Source organism: Mytilus edulis, unplaced genomic scaffold (assembly GCF_963676685.1).
Source record: "Mytilus edulis unplaced genomic scaffold, xbMytEdul2.2 SCAFFOLD_2318, whole genome shotgun sequence".
NCBI lineage: Eukaryota > Metazoa > Mollusca > Bivalvia > Mytilida > Mytilidae > Mytilus > Mytilus edulis.
In genome coordinates this window covers 1-15123 of record NW_027266949.1, presented here as the reverse complement: position 1 = coordinate 15123, position 15123 = coordinate 1, and the positions used below count along the sequence as shown (strand labels likewise).

The 15123-nt window shown below is 31.2% G+C and overlaps 1 protein-coding gene across 1 annotated transcript; it reads right to left on the bottom strand.

Moving 5' to 3' along the window:
• Positions 1 to 1579: 1579 nt before the first annotated feature.
• On the bottom strand, positions 1580 to 14223 carry LOC139504651 (neuroglian-like). The gene is made up of 11 exons (XM_071294676.1): positions 14098 to 14223; positions 10638 to 10770; positions 9503 to 9646; positions 8620 to 8798; positions 5808 to 5898; positions 4936 to 5229; positions 4172 to 4536; positions 3362 to 3590; positions 2784 to 2914; positions 2241 to 2472; positions 1580 to 1709 (listed from the first exon to the last, which is right to left on the bottom strand). The coding sequence occupies exons 3-11, from the start codon at positions 9528 to 9530 to the stop codon at positions 1603 to 1605; spliced, it is 1656 nt and encodes a 551-aa protein (XP_071150777.1). The 5' UTR covers positions 9531 to 9646; positions 10638 to 10770; positions 14098 to 14223; the 3' UTR covers positions 1580 to 1602.
• Between the last annotated feature and the right edge of the window lie 900 nt (positions 14224 to 15123).

The window sequence follows — 15123 nt, the reverse complement described above, 5'->3', positions numbered from 1 at the left end:
AAGATGTTTACCACTAGATGCAAATAATCCTGTTACTGAAATAAGTTTTTTTTATAACAATTATCCCATTATATCATGTGGTACAGTGTAGGCAAAATAAAATAAATAAGAGGCCACAATACTGTAGCTAAAACCTTGCTACAAAATACTACTTAATCCCCCCTCACAGTAAAGAGCACTTTCCACTGATTCAAATAATCAAAGCTTTAAGTTATAGTTTCAAATGTGGACAGATGTACAGATGGACAACAGTACAGAAATGTCCACAGGAATCAGAAAGACAAAATAGTAAATATCTACAGGGCATCATATGACCTTCAACAATGATAATACCAATACCATATTGTAAGCCCTTAATGGCTAAAGGAATAACAAAATATGAAATATAATTATCTCCCTTACAATACTTATATTTTCAAAACCCTATTCTCAACACAACAAGAATGTGTTCATAGGGCCTAAATTAATATATTGTTTTTTTCCCCAATCCCGACCACTGCCAAGCCTGGTGTGGGTAGGTAGGTAGGGAAATAATCTTATTTTTTTCCAAAAAGCTTGAACAATATCAGACAATCTGGCAAGCCTGAAAATCCAAAATTAATAAAATAATATTTGACTTAGTTTTGACAATAAAATTTTATGAGTAGCACCATTTTTGCAGGGTCGGTCGGGATTGGGCAAACAAACAATATTTTATTTTAGGCCTAGTACATGGATGCCCCAATTGCACCATCATTTTCTTTGTTCAGTGGACCGTGAATTTGGGTTAAAAATCTAATTTGGCATTAAAATTAGAAAGATCATATCATAGGGAAACATGTGTACTAAGTTTCAAGTTCATTGGACTTCAACTTCATCAAAAACTACCTTGACCAAAAACTTTAACCTGAAGCGGGACAGACGAAGGACAAACAAACAGACGAACCAATGGGTGCTAGACCAGAAAACATAATGCCCCTCTTCTATCATAGGTGGGGGCATAATAAAAAAACCTGCAGCTGCTGAACAAAGTATACAAACAATATCATGCAGGCTGTTTACAATAATGAGTTGTGCAATATGTGAAATTTTGGGCTAAAAATGTTTATTAAACATTAAAAAACATATTTTAACAATTAACAAAAAAATAACAATTAAATCATTTTCTATAAAAAAAAAAAAGTTTCTTTCAGATATTTTGAAAAGTAATTTATTCATAATTTAAATTAACAATTGGTTTTTTTTCTATTATTCTCTAAAAGAAATGAATGATTTCTTTGAAACTATACAAAATTGCTAAACCACTGATCTGTCATGCCCAGATTTATAACTTCTAAAAATGAAAGTTTTTATTTTACAGATTTGAGTAAATTAAATTATTAAAAACATTATTAAGTAAATTTCAGTGAATAAGTAACCTAACTGAAAAAAAAACCAATATAATAAAACTGAACAGACCCATAGCTTAAGCATAGTAAAATTTTCCAAATATCACTAGCCATCCTAAACAATCAAAAAGTAAGTTTTATTTAAAGCTATATAAAGATAAAGATAAAGATACATGTGCAGATACAATTAAAATATCTTCCTGATGTTCAATACTTACTTTCTTCATATTCTATATCATATCCAACTATTTTTCCATTTTCTTCCTTTGGTTTCTCTCCATTTAATTTTAACAAAATGACCACTTCTGTACATAGATTCTAAACTTTGCACAGGCCCAGGTACTGCAATTACAAATACAATTTCATTGTTTGATATTCGTTGAATGCTTGCACTGAGGTTTTAATTTGTTCTTAAACGATCAATTAAATCATACCTTAAAACGAAAATATAACAATGAAAGGCAATTGTTTTGGAAAATCTCTGTTATTTTTTTAAGAAACTAACATAATAAATTGTAGGCTTCTCATCAACTCCTTGCTGTATCATAGAATTTTATAGAATTTTCTATATTTCTCTCTTTTTACTAAAAATTCAAAGGGGAAGAATTCTTCATTTTATGAAAGTATCATGTTAGGAATGCTAGGAATAATCAACATATCTTTATCTGATCTTTTCAGTTTTTAAAGAACTTATAGAAAGCAAACTTTCTGATATGAAATGATTTTAACTATATTTTACCCATTATCTTAATAAGATCTGCCTATTATATTTCTTTACCAGAGAAAACTGTTAACAAGAAATGACTGCTGTTATGGGAGACAACTCCAGTTATCTTCCCGATATGATAAAAATGATAAAAGCATTGTACCTACCTCCCTCAGGAGTTGTTATGTTGATCTTATTACTTCCATTAGAATCAAGGTATGTATTTCTAGCAACAACATCTAACTGTAGATCAGCGTTTGGTGGAAGACGAACTGTTCTCCTAATTTTACTTTCTGCTGTAGTTTGCCTCCTCTTTCTCCTCCCCTTTTTATTAGTACCAGGAACCTCTACCTGAATCTCTTTGACCTTATCAGGTTGGTCCATATGCCAGTATCGTATCTGAAAAATATTTCAAGAATACTATTAGAAATATACAGTTAACAAGTGATATTATTGTACAACTTGTCAAAACTAGTGAATCACTCGTTCATCAAAGTAATAGGAGATATTTACTTGACTGAATGTTCAATAAAATTTGTCAACTTTTAGCTCTATAAGTTTATACAGCATCTTTTTCCATTTGTAAAGGGCTCAACTCTAGAAAGGTAGAAGTGATGCCAACCAAATTCAATAGAAATAAAACTTCCAATTCTATCATTCATAAAAAATTGGTTATGGAAATTTAAATGTAGCAATTGTTTTTACTGTACCTTGTATCCATCAAACTTTCCTTGCATTGTTTCCTCTGACATGTCAACAGCATCCCATCTAAGACCTATTGTTTCATGTGTATATGGTGCGTCTGGATCAACTTCAAAGTTTCCTGGTACTACAGTAGGTACTGCAATGGTCAAAACAGAAATAATGATATCATGCATGACTGAGGAATTACTAGTTTTATATGATATAAAACTAGTAATTATCAAAATAAAAAATTAAGTATGAAGTTTAACCTCCATGTCTAAGGAATTTCCATGTTTTTGTGTATACAAATAACAATATTTTTTGGAAAGAAGAGTCTAAAGCTTTACATGCATGACTAAGAAATAGTTTTATAATAGAAGAAGAAGAAGAATATACAATTCATAATTTATTCTCTTTTGTATTTATTCACAACTGACCTATATGAATTGTGTGTGTTAGTGTTATAAAAGTACTGTAAAAGCTTGACCTCAATTACGAATTGATGTGAAGAATTTTACCTCCCATTCCAGAATGTCCTGTGTATACCAAAGGTGTGTTTGAGTTATAAAGTACTGTAAAACCTTGACCTTATGAAGAATCTTACCTCCCATTCCAGAATGTCCTGTGTATACCAAAGGTGGTATTGCTGCTTCTCCTTTACTGTTCACTGCTTTCACTTGTACTTTATATTCTTTATATATATTATTCACATCAATTTCCTTCCTGGTAGTCTTCCAGTCTGTTACCTCATATGATTTTTTATTGCCAGCTTTATCTTGTGTTATTATCACATACTTGAAATCTGGTCCATTTTGGTTAATAGGTTCAACCGGCTATATTTAAAGAAACATAAACATTTTTTTTTAAATTCAGACAGTTTAATTTAATCTGTAAGTTTTCTCTTTTGAACTGCTTTACATTTTGTTATTCAGGGGCATTTTATAGCTTACTATACGGTTTGGGGTTTGCTCATTGTCGAAGATGGTACATTGAACTGTAGTTGTTTACATCTTGTCCCTTGATCTCTGGTGTACAATTGTCTTATCATCAATCATGCCATATCTATTATTCTTTTGTATTTTGTAAAAAACTATTTGTGTAATGACTGTTGTTTTTCATAGTAGTATGTAATCTATTTGGGGAATACACCCCTTGACACATTGCAAGGTGTGAACGATAAAGTTTTCAATACTGTGAATGTATTCATTTTCATGGTTTTCATTTTTTTGATAATTGAGGAAAAAAGTATATTTGTGTGGCTATTTGATTGTGTGTTTTTTCAGAAGTCTGCGTACAAGCCTAAAAAAGATTTGATAAACATTAAAATTGTGATTCACTTAAATTGCATTGGTACCCCATAACTAACATTGTTTTTGTTTTGTTTATCTTACTGACTGTACTGTAGTATACTTACATCCCATTCAATGACTAGTTTTCCTGTCATGTTTTCTACAATCCTGACATTAGTTGGATGTTGTTCAGGAATAGCTGCTTTTGTAGAACATATGGGTGTGATGTTAGAAAAAACACTTTCTCCTAGCTGGTTTCTTGCCTTGATTTGGAATGTGTAGTTAGCATAGGCAGACAGTCTCTGTTCATATTCACTCACAGTACCTATTGTTTCATTTATCTTTTTATAAGCATTGTCATAATTAGTCTTGGAATAAATGACATAATTTGAAATTGGCATATAGTTGTCAAATCCAGGTCTCCAAAATAATGTCACCTTTAGATTACCACAGGTTTTGATGGTCAAGTCTCTTGGTGGATCTGGTGGTGCTGTAAACAATTACATGGATTAAAAACAAGCATATCTTTGGTTGAAATTATCTTTGTTATACATTTCTGTTTTCCAGCACACCAATAAGTCTTTTTTGAATAGCTTTGAACTTCGTCAACTAGGTCGAGTCATATCAGTGTTCTCCCCAGGGCCTTTTAGCATCATGGTAATGTAATGCTATAATCTTAAATGTGATGCTATCTGAAGTGATTTTCTTATAGATTATGTTATGAATGTGATGCTATAATTTTTAGAAACAATAATTAACCGAATCTTTACTACTAGTTTTCTCTATGATGAAAATATTTAATTCTAATTCTAAGGAGAATTAATTTCAGTGCCCCCTGTCACCCTACCAAATAAAACTTTGTAATAGCCCTTATAGGAAGAAAACTTACCTTTGACCTTGAGCTGACTTTCACCAGTGTCTGAGTCTACTTTGTTATCAGCTACACATGAATAATTAGCCGAATCTTTACTACTAGTTTTCACGATCGACAGAGTATCTCCGTTCTCCAGGATTTGTATGTTGCCATCATCATCGTTGTTATTAATACGCACTCCATTTTTGAACCATAATTTTTCTAAGAATTGCTGTTCAGAAGGGTCACTGGTAGCCAGACAATTAAATATTGCACCTTCTCCATATGCCAGACTCCTTTCCACTGGTCTCAGAGTCACTTTAGTTTTTTCTGAAATGACGTAGTAAGTCTATGTAAAATGTTTTTAAGGAAATATCAGTGTTATATTGGAATTTATATTATGACTTGTTATTTGTTGATTGTTGATACTCTATATTTGTATACCTGATTTTCTTAGAGAGTTTGGTGTTTGTGGTTGATGAGAACAGATGTACTGTCCAGTATTTATTGAGATTCATGTTATCATTTAATGTAACCAAGTCATTACGTAAAATGATTAAAACTTAATATATTCAATAAATGAATTGAAACATCACTATTATATTAAAACATGTAACAGGGCCAGCTGAAGCCTGCCACCAGGTGTGGGATTTTATTGTGTGTTGAAGACCCATTGGTGGCCTTCAGCAGTTTTCTCTTTGGTTGGGTTGTCACATTCCCCATTTCCTTTCTCAATTTTTTGTTAATTTATGTATTGCTTTGTTGAAAGATTCATATATAATGTCAATGAGGCATCCAATTTAAAATACCAATTCGAATTAGATATGTCTTAGTATTTATACATCTGATGCAGAACTTATAGTCATAAGATCTTAAAACTAAGTTACTTTAATACAGATAGTACTTACTTCTAACTATAAGTTCCCCTGTTTTGTTGTCACTACCAAATCTATTGGAGGATATACAAGTGTATTTACCATTATCTTTCTTCAGAACATCCTGTAAAAAGTACAATTTAAATAATATATTTTTGTCATTGTTTCCAGTTTCTAGTTCATACATTTGTGTAATTGTTTTAAAATCAATGTTCAAAGTTGACCATAGTTAATTTTGGCTTTTCTGCAGGTCCTTATTCTTTTTGTGCTTTCAAAGGTTAGATATCTTTGGCCTTCTAAACTTTTGATCACAAGCATACATGATGACACTTATTCAAATCACAACTAATGTGGGTTTTTTTTCATCAAGACAAGGAAAACCAATTTTACCAAAGAATAAATATGTGAAAGAACTGACAGTGGAGGTCATCCAATCATTAGAAGTGATTATTCCATGTTATAATGTATTTGAATATTGGACATAAATTTACCTTTATTAATACAGTATTGTGAGTAAATTCATATCTATCTGTGTTCAGAGACTTACCTTTATTAAAACAGTATTGTGAGTAAATTCATATCTATCTGTGTTGAGAGGCTTACCTTTATTAATACAGTATTGTGAGTAAATTCATATCTATCTGTTGTTAAGAGGCTTTACCTTTTATTAATACAGTATTGTGAGTAAATTCATATCTATCTGTGTTAAGAGGCTTACCTTTATTAATACAGTATTGTGAGTAAATTCATATCTATCTGTGTTAAGAGGCTTACCTTTATTAACACAGTATTGTGAGTAAATTCATATCTATCTGTGTTAAGAGGCTTACCTTTATTAAAACAGTATTGTAAGTAAATTCATATCTATCTGTGTTAAGAGGCTTACCTTTATTAATACAGTATTGTGAGTAAATTCATATCTATCTGTGTTAAGAGGCTTACCTTTATTAAAACAGTATTGTGAGTAAATTCATATCTATCTGTGTTAAGAGGCTTACCTTTATTAATACAGTATTGTGAGTAAATTCATATCTATCTGTGCTGAGAGGCTTACCTTTATTAATACAGTATTGTGAGTAAATTCATATCTATCTGTGTTAAGAGGCTTACCTTTATTAACACAGTATTGTGAGTAAATTCATATCTATCTGTGTTAAAAGGCTTACCTTTATTAACACAGTATTGTGAGTAAATTCATATCTATCTGTGTTTAGAGGCTTACCTTTATTAAAACAGTATTGTGAGTAAATTCATATCTATCTGTGTTTAGAGGCTTACCTTTATTAACACAGTATTGTGAGTAAATTCATATCTATCTGTGTTAAGAGGCTTACCTTTATTAAAACAGTATTGTGAGTAAATTCATATCTATCTGTGTTTTAGAGGCTTACCTTTATTAACACAGTATTGTGAGTAAATTCATATCTATCTGTGTTAAGAGGCTTACCTTTATTAAAACAGTATTGTGAGTAAATTCATATCTATCTGTATTTAGAGACTTACCTTTATTAACACAGTATTGTGAGTAAATTCATATCTATCTGTGTTAAGAGGCTTACCTTTATTAAAACAGTATTGTGAGTAAATTCATATCTATCTGTGTTAAGAGGCTTACCTTTATTAAAACAGTATTGTGAGTAAATTCATATCTATCTGTGTTTAGAGGCTTACCTTTATTAACACAGTATTGTGAGTAAATTCATATCTATCTGTGTTTAGAGGCTTACCTTTATTAACACAGTATTGTGAGTAAATTCATATCTATCTGTGTTAAGAGGCTTACCTTTATTAAAACAGTATTGTGAGTAAATTCATATCTATCTGTATTTAGAGGCTTACCTTTATTAAAACAGTATTGTGGGTAAATTCATATCTATCTGTGTTTAGAGGCTTACCTTTATTAAAACAGTATTGTGAGTAAATTCATATCTATCTGTGTTTAGAGGCTTACCTTTATTAAAACAGTATTGTGAGTAAATTCATATCTATCTGTGTTAAAAGGCATACCTTTATTAAAACAGTATTGTGGGTAAATTCATATCTATCTGTGTTTAGAGGCTTACCTTTATTAACACAGTATTGTGAGTAAATTCATATCTATATGTGTTAAGAGGCTTACCTTTATTAAAACAGTATTGTGAGTAAATTCATATCTATCTGTGTTTAGGGCTTACCTTTATTAAAACAGTATTGTGGGTAAATTCATATCTATCTGTGTTAAGAGGCTTACCTTTATTAAAACAGTATTGTGGGTAAATTCATATCTATCTGTGTTAAGAGGCTTACCTTTATTAAAACAGTATTGTGAGTAAATTCATATCTATCTGTGTTTAGGGGCTTACCTTTATTAAAACAGTATTGTGAGTAAATTCATATCTATCTGTGTTTAGGGGCTTACCTTTATTAAAACAGTATTGTAAGTAAATTCATATCTATCTGTGTTGAGAGGCTACCTTCATTAATACAGTATTGTGAGTAAATTCATATCTATCTGTGTTAAGAGGCTTACCTTTATTAAAACAGTATTGTGGGTAAATTCATATCTATCTGTGTTTAGGGGCTTACCTTTATTAAAACAGTATTGTGGGTAAATTCATATCTATCTGTGTTTAGAGGCTTACCTTTATTAACACAGTATTGTGGGTAAATTCATATCTATCTGTGTTAAGAGGCTTACCTTTATTAAAACAGTATTGTGGGTAAATTCATATCTATCTGTGTTTAGGGGCTTACCTTTATTAAAACAGTATTGTAAGTAAATTCATATCTATCTGTGTTAAGAGGCTTACCTTTATTAACACAGTATTGTGAGTAAATTCATATCTATCTGTGTTGAAAGGCTTACCTTTATTAAGACAGTATTGTGAGTAAATTCATATCTATCTGTGTTTAGAGGCTGTACATTGTTTTTCATCCATTTCAGTGCTGGATCAGGTTTACCATTATGTTCACATTTCAGTGTCACAGAATTTCCTTCAGCAACTTTCACTTTTCCAGGACCATCAGTAACTAATGCTTTTAAAGCTGTTGTAAATTTTATAATGATTATTAAACGTACAAGCAATTTTTATAAACAGGAGTAAATGTATAAGCAATATTTATTATATTACCAGCAATTAATTAATTTTATTGGTTAAATATCTATTCACACTTCAAAAACCTTACAAGTAAAACAATACCTCATTTTGTGGTAACTCATTCAATCAAAAGTAATCTCCCTTTGACATAATGGATGATTAAGGTAAACAAATTGTGGCATATTGTAACTAATCAAGCCTATTTTTTTAATATCCTCCTCTTTTACACTAGTAATACATTTGTAATACCAAACTGAATAATGCAAAATGAGTCAAATTAATCCTCATATAAAACAATTACATATCATCCAAAAGAATGTGCCTTCTAAAAATCTTTGTGTCTACACATTATGAAATTCTTTTAAGACAAAAACTATTATTTATTAGTGTAAAAATAACTCTGGATTCATTATAATTGTAGTAACAAATGTTCATGGATGTTGTGACTTGAGATAACTTCAAATTTGAGTGTTCAACAAAACACAATTTCCTTACTTAAAATTTGTCAAATCGTAAAATCAAGTATCAATGTGAATAATTTATTTTGTAAATCCACAAAATTTGGTACATATGAAATATTGTATACTTTTTACAGTACTAATGAATCTTTTAATATGAGCTATTGTTATCAGACAGTTAAGTTTTGCTTACCCAATACATTAAGATAGACATCTGCCATCAATGATCCATGTTTGTTGGAGGCTTTACATTGGATAACTTGTGAATCTCCATCTGTAACGTTCTTGAATACTAGACGGTCTTTCTGAATTGTTCTTCTAGGGTTTGGGGGTGCATCTGTATATATAAAATGGATTATTTAAAGCAATGATAAAACATTAATGTGTGCCTTCTTACAATGCATTTATATTTTGCCCGTTTGAATCCTTAACATCAATTACACCAATAAATTAATAAATTATTGTGAGGTTTATATTATTGAGAATAATGCAATTTGGTGAGTATCTCAATAATTAAAACTCCCATTCAGATACCTGATACATACAACTGTGTGCAGATTTTCATGAAAAGGCAATTACTGATATTATTTTTGTTCATTCTTCAAAATATCACAATAAATGCATTAAATAAATTATTTCAGAATTAACAGTATTTTAGGATTTGATAAAGAAATATCTGAATTAAATAAAAACAATGAAACATGTCAAAGAAGTCACATGAATTCTAAACTGTGAAAATGCATTACTCTAATGCACAATTTTGAAACATATCATATCTACCCGTAGGTACTCATCATTCAAGGTACTGATCTTGCTAAAGTTTTAGTGATTTTCAGCTCACTGCCAGAGATTTTCCATCATTTGTCAATTTCCAAGACTTGAATTAAAGACACTATTCCCTGAATGTTTAAGAGGCTGTCCAAGTAAATTTCAGGCAAATCCTATGAAATGGGTGGCACGACATAATTTTTTCCCACTGAATTTTTGGTTCCAATGCAATGGATGGCTCAGAAAATGATTTTAAAGTTCACTAACAACGCAACAAAATTTTGTACAAAATGAAGAGTTATCTCCCCTTTTCAATGAATTTTCAGTGCTTTCTATGTATTTGTTTTCTCTTTATTTGTTGCAGTTAATAAGAAACAAAATATAACTTTGAGAAAGAATGAATTTGTGATATGAAATAGATGAAAAAATTTTGAAAACAAAATATGTCATGCGCCATCCACTGCCTGGTTTTTCCATGGACACCCTCTTAATCATTTACATACATTCATATTAAATTCTTCAAATAAGATCTTTATTTATGTCAGTGATTAAGATCATACCATTGATAGGTTGTCCATTAATGAACCAATTGACATCAGGGAGCTGGAATACCTTCTACCATACAAAAGAATTCTGTATTCTCTTCTACCCCTATTGTTACATCTATTGGTTCCTTCACAAAATAGGGTCTGGCTGTAAATATACAAATAATTATAATTTCGCCAATCTGGGTTTATTAGCAGTGGCGGATCCAGGGGGAGGGTTCCGGGGGTTGGAACCCCCCTCTTTTTTTGGACGATCAATGCATTTGAATGGGGACATATAGTTGGACCCCCCCCTTTTGTCCTTGGATGGGAACCCCCCTTTTTTTCAAATGGCTGGATCCGCCACTGATTAGATTGCAATTAATAGCATACTGTGGATTCAGTTCATGGATACCAATTTTCTTAGATAAAGGAAAACTTGTAAAACATGTTCGTGGATATTTAATTTCATGGTTTTGCAGAAGTCTGCATACAAAACTATAGGAAATTTGTTCTCTGTTGACAACTTAATTTAGTGGTTCACCTATACACAAGATATCCAAGAAAATTGGTATATAACAAATTATAATGAATCCACAGTACATGAAAATATAGTTTGGCATGTAATAAGGGTTTACTGAAAGTATACCCAAACTTATTTCTAGATATTACAGAAAAAATGCATTTATGATTTGTAGAATAGGAAGCCATCTTTAAAAACACAATGTAGCTTAACATAACATTGTAATGTTGCACACCTCATATCAAACCATTCCTAAACCAGGTGCTCCGCAGGGCGCAGCTTTATACGACCGCAGAGGTCGAACCCTGAACAGTTGGGGCAAGTATGGACAAACCATTCAAGCGTGATACAGCTCTGAATTTGGATTGTGATCAAATTTTGACATTACATGGTTTTTTTTTACACAAAACAAATGTCAAGATTTTACAAATCAATTAAAGATTTCTTCTTCAAACTTTTTAAATCTAAAATTAATAGTTGACACAGCATAGGTTTCTGACACAGAATGAATGTGGTCTAATGAACTTAAAAGGTTTTTTTTGCCTTTGAGCAATTCACTATGCTGTTGAATATTAATCCTCTCAAAAAAATGTTTGAAGAAATTTTCTTTTTATTTATGAAATCTGAAATGAGAAAAATTTAAACCCCCCCCCCCCTTTTTTTCACATCCCCGTTTCCCTTTTTCCAAAACTGATATCAATTCAAATTTCTAATGGAGTTTGCAAAAATAACTACTCTTTTAAATACATCATAAATATTAAAATGTAAAATAAAGGTGCTTGTTATCACTGAATGGTAAAGATTGGTTGGTAGTAAAAGTGAATATACATTGTTTATTGTATAAAACAATAAAAAAAACTTCATCAGCAACATTTTATATTGGCAAATTTCCAATGAAGTTATTTACATAAGTTATTGGCAAATAAAAATAGAAAATGACATCATAGTCATGTCTGGCAAATGTCCAACATACATTATCTAAAAACATTTTAGATAGATAAGGAAAAAAAGCTTCATCAGCAACATTTTATATTGGCAAATTTCCAATGAAGTTATTTACATAAAGTTATTGGCAAATAAAAATAGAAAATGACATCATAGTCATGTCTGGCAAATTTCCAACATATATTATCAACTACTAAAGAAAGATAACTCCAATTGAAAATTAATTGCTATTGCACAATATTGTGCAATTAGATATTTCTTGCTATTGTGCAATACTGTGCAATTGAAAATTTCTTGCTATTGCACAATACTTGATATGGAATCCTGATTTGGACCAACTTGAAAACTGGGCCCATAATCAAGAAATCAAAGTACATATTTAGATAAAGCATATCAAATAAGCCCAAGAATTTAATTTTTGTTAAAATCAAACTTAGTTTAATTTTGGACCCTTTGGACCTTAATGTAGACCAATTTGAAAACTGGACCAAAATTAAGAATCTACATACACAGTTAGATTTGGCTTATCAAAGAACCCATTTATTCAATTTTTGATGAATCAAACAAAGTTTAATTTTGGACCCCCATTTGGACCAACTTGAAAACTAGGCCAATAATTAAAAATCTAAGTACATTTTTAATTCAGCATATCAAAGAACCCCAAGGATTCAATTTTGTTAAAATCAAACTAAGTTTAATTTTGGACCCTTTGCACCTTAATGTAGACCAATTTGAAAACTGGACCAAAAATTAAGAATCTACATACATAGTTAGATTCGGCATATCAAAGAACCCCAATTATTCAATTTTTGATGAAATCACACAAAGTTCAATTTTGGACCCTTTGGGCCCCTTATTCCTAAACTGTTAGGACCAAAACTCCCAAAATCAAACCCAACCTTCCTTTTATGGTCATAAACCTTGTGTTTAAATTTCATAGATTTCTATTTTACTTATACTAAAGTTATTGGTGCGAAAACCAAGAATAATGCTTATTTGGGCCCTTTTTTTGGCCCTTAATTCCTAAACTGTTGGAACCAAAACTCCAAAATCAATCCCAACCTCCCTTTTGTGGTCATAGACCTTGTGTCAAAATTTCATAGATTTCTATTCACTTAAACTAAAGTATAGTGCAAAAACCAAGAAAATGCTTATTTGGGCCCTTTTTGGCCCCTAATTCCTAAAATGTTGGGACCAAAACTCCCAAAATCAATCCCAACCTTCCTTTTGTGGTCATAAACCTTGTGTTAAAATTTCATTGATTTCTATTCACTTTTACTAAAGTTAGAGTGCGAAAACTAAAAGTATTTCGGACGACAACGACGACGACGCAGACGACGACGCCAACGTGATAGCAATATACGACCAAAAAATTAAAATTTTTGCGGTCGTATAATAAACTGTTCAGATCCTTGTTGAAGATCGTACTTTGACCTATAATGGTTTACTTTTACAAATTGTGACTTGGATGGAGAGTTGTCTTATTGGCACCCATACCACATGTTTTTTTTATCTAGAGGCTAAATGATATATATAGAAAGTTGCATTGAAAAACAAAAGATGACAGACACTTCAATGCAGCAAACTATCTGCTATATCTGTATAATATCATCTCTAATCAAAGTTACTTAATAAGTATAAATTATCAGGTTTTCTACACATATATATCATGAAATATCAACCGCTAGCCATAATGTGAACCTTTTGGCTAATGAGCCCAGCAAACCAGCTAAAAACTTCACATTGTGTAAAGGGGCTGATATTTTACAACATCTGTACGAGGAAATCTGATTATCTGTTTATTGTTCTAATAGTGGTCTTTTCCCCATGCTTAAGACAGGTTTACATTTGACAAAAGCAAAATTGATAATGTCTCCTCACACATTGTGACCTCGCTGATAACTTCTCCTCAGACATGGTGACGTCGCTGATAATGTCTGCTCTAGTCTTAAAGCTGTGATACGAGCATTATAAAGTAACTAAGCAGGGTGATATAGAAGTAGGGAAGGACAATAATATAGATTATACCTTCTACTTGTAGTGTAAAAGTGGCAACAACTGGTGTAGACGTCACATCATTGGTAGCACTACATTCATATTCTCCTTTATCTGCAAACTCAAGGTCTTCTATGATCATTCTTGTCCGTGTTCAGAGACCTTCATTCTGCTGTTGTTCATTTACCTCCCTTTCTTTTCCATACTATATCTGGTGTTGCTCTATAATAAATACCAACAATGTATAATATGATTGACAAAAAGGTTAAATCCAATGGCTGGCTTTATAAAACCATGAAACCCATAAGTAATTTCAGGATATATTTGCTAATGGTGCTATCTCTTGATTATGAAGAAGTTTCTGTCTAAATTTTGCAAATTAAAGGATGTTTTGGCAAGTTATTCTAGTTTAAAAATCATTACTGAGTAACCACAACAATACCAAACTGTATCTTTCTAGATAGTAGTCGTCATGATGAAGAAGATACTGTCAAATGTCTTGTAATGCAATGAAGGTTTGAAAAGGAATCTTTAGCACTACATTGTAACTTAACTTTAACAGCTATTTCGCTTTTTGCTCATTATTTACATACAAAAATATTCACTTGGTAGCATTTAGTGGATAGAAGCCAGTGTCAAAACTGCTGTTTTCCACTTAATTTGTAGAGCAACACATCCTATTCTAATGCAATGTACAGATTTTAAAAAAAACCTTCATACTGTGCAGTAACTTCCATGCAGAAAAAACTTAGAAAAGGTTTGAAATAGAAGACTATGAATATTGTAAGGAGCCAAATTGGTATTTGAATAGTTGCACTTTAAAACAAGTGAAACTGCCAGCTACTGCTCACTAATGTTACCCCCGCCCATTTATTTCAGTTAACAGGAAGTTGTTGAGTGATGAATCTGAAATACATCACACTGTACATCTGACTTGTATAAACCCTGAAACCAAATTTTAGAAATCCTTGTATTGTAGTTCCTGAGAAAAATGTGATGAATTATTTTTTCTATCTGGCTACTCATTTGTAAAATGCTGTTTTACTATTGTGTAAAATG

What these genes read in the sequence shown, in the direction of transcription:
- LOC139504651 (XM_071294676.1), bottom strand. Translation starts at nt 9,530, where the DNA reads ATGGCAGATGTCTATCTTAATGTATTGG. An exon ending in AACTAGTCATTGAATGGGAT is followed by an intron (nt 3,591 to 4,171) that starts GTAAGTATACTA and finishes CTTTAAATATAG; the next exon opens with CCGGTTGAACCTATTAACCA. An exon ending in AGGACATTCTGGAATGGGAG is followed by an intron (nt 2,915 to 3,361) that starts GTAAGATTCTTC and finishes TGACCATTGCAG; the next exon opens with TACCTACTGTAGTACCAGGA.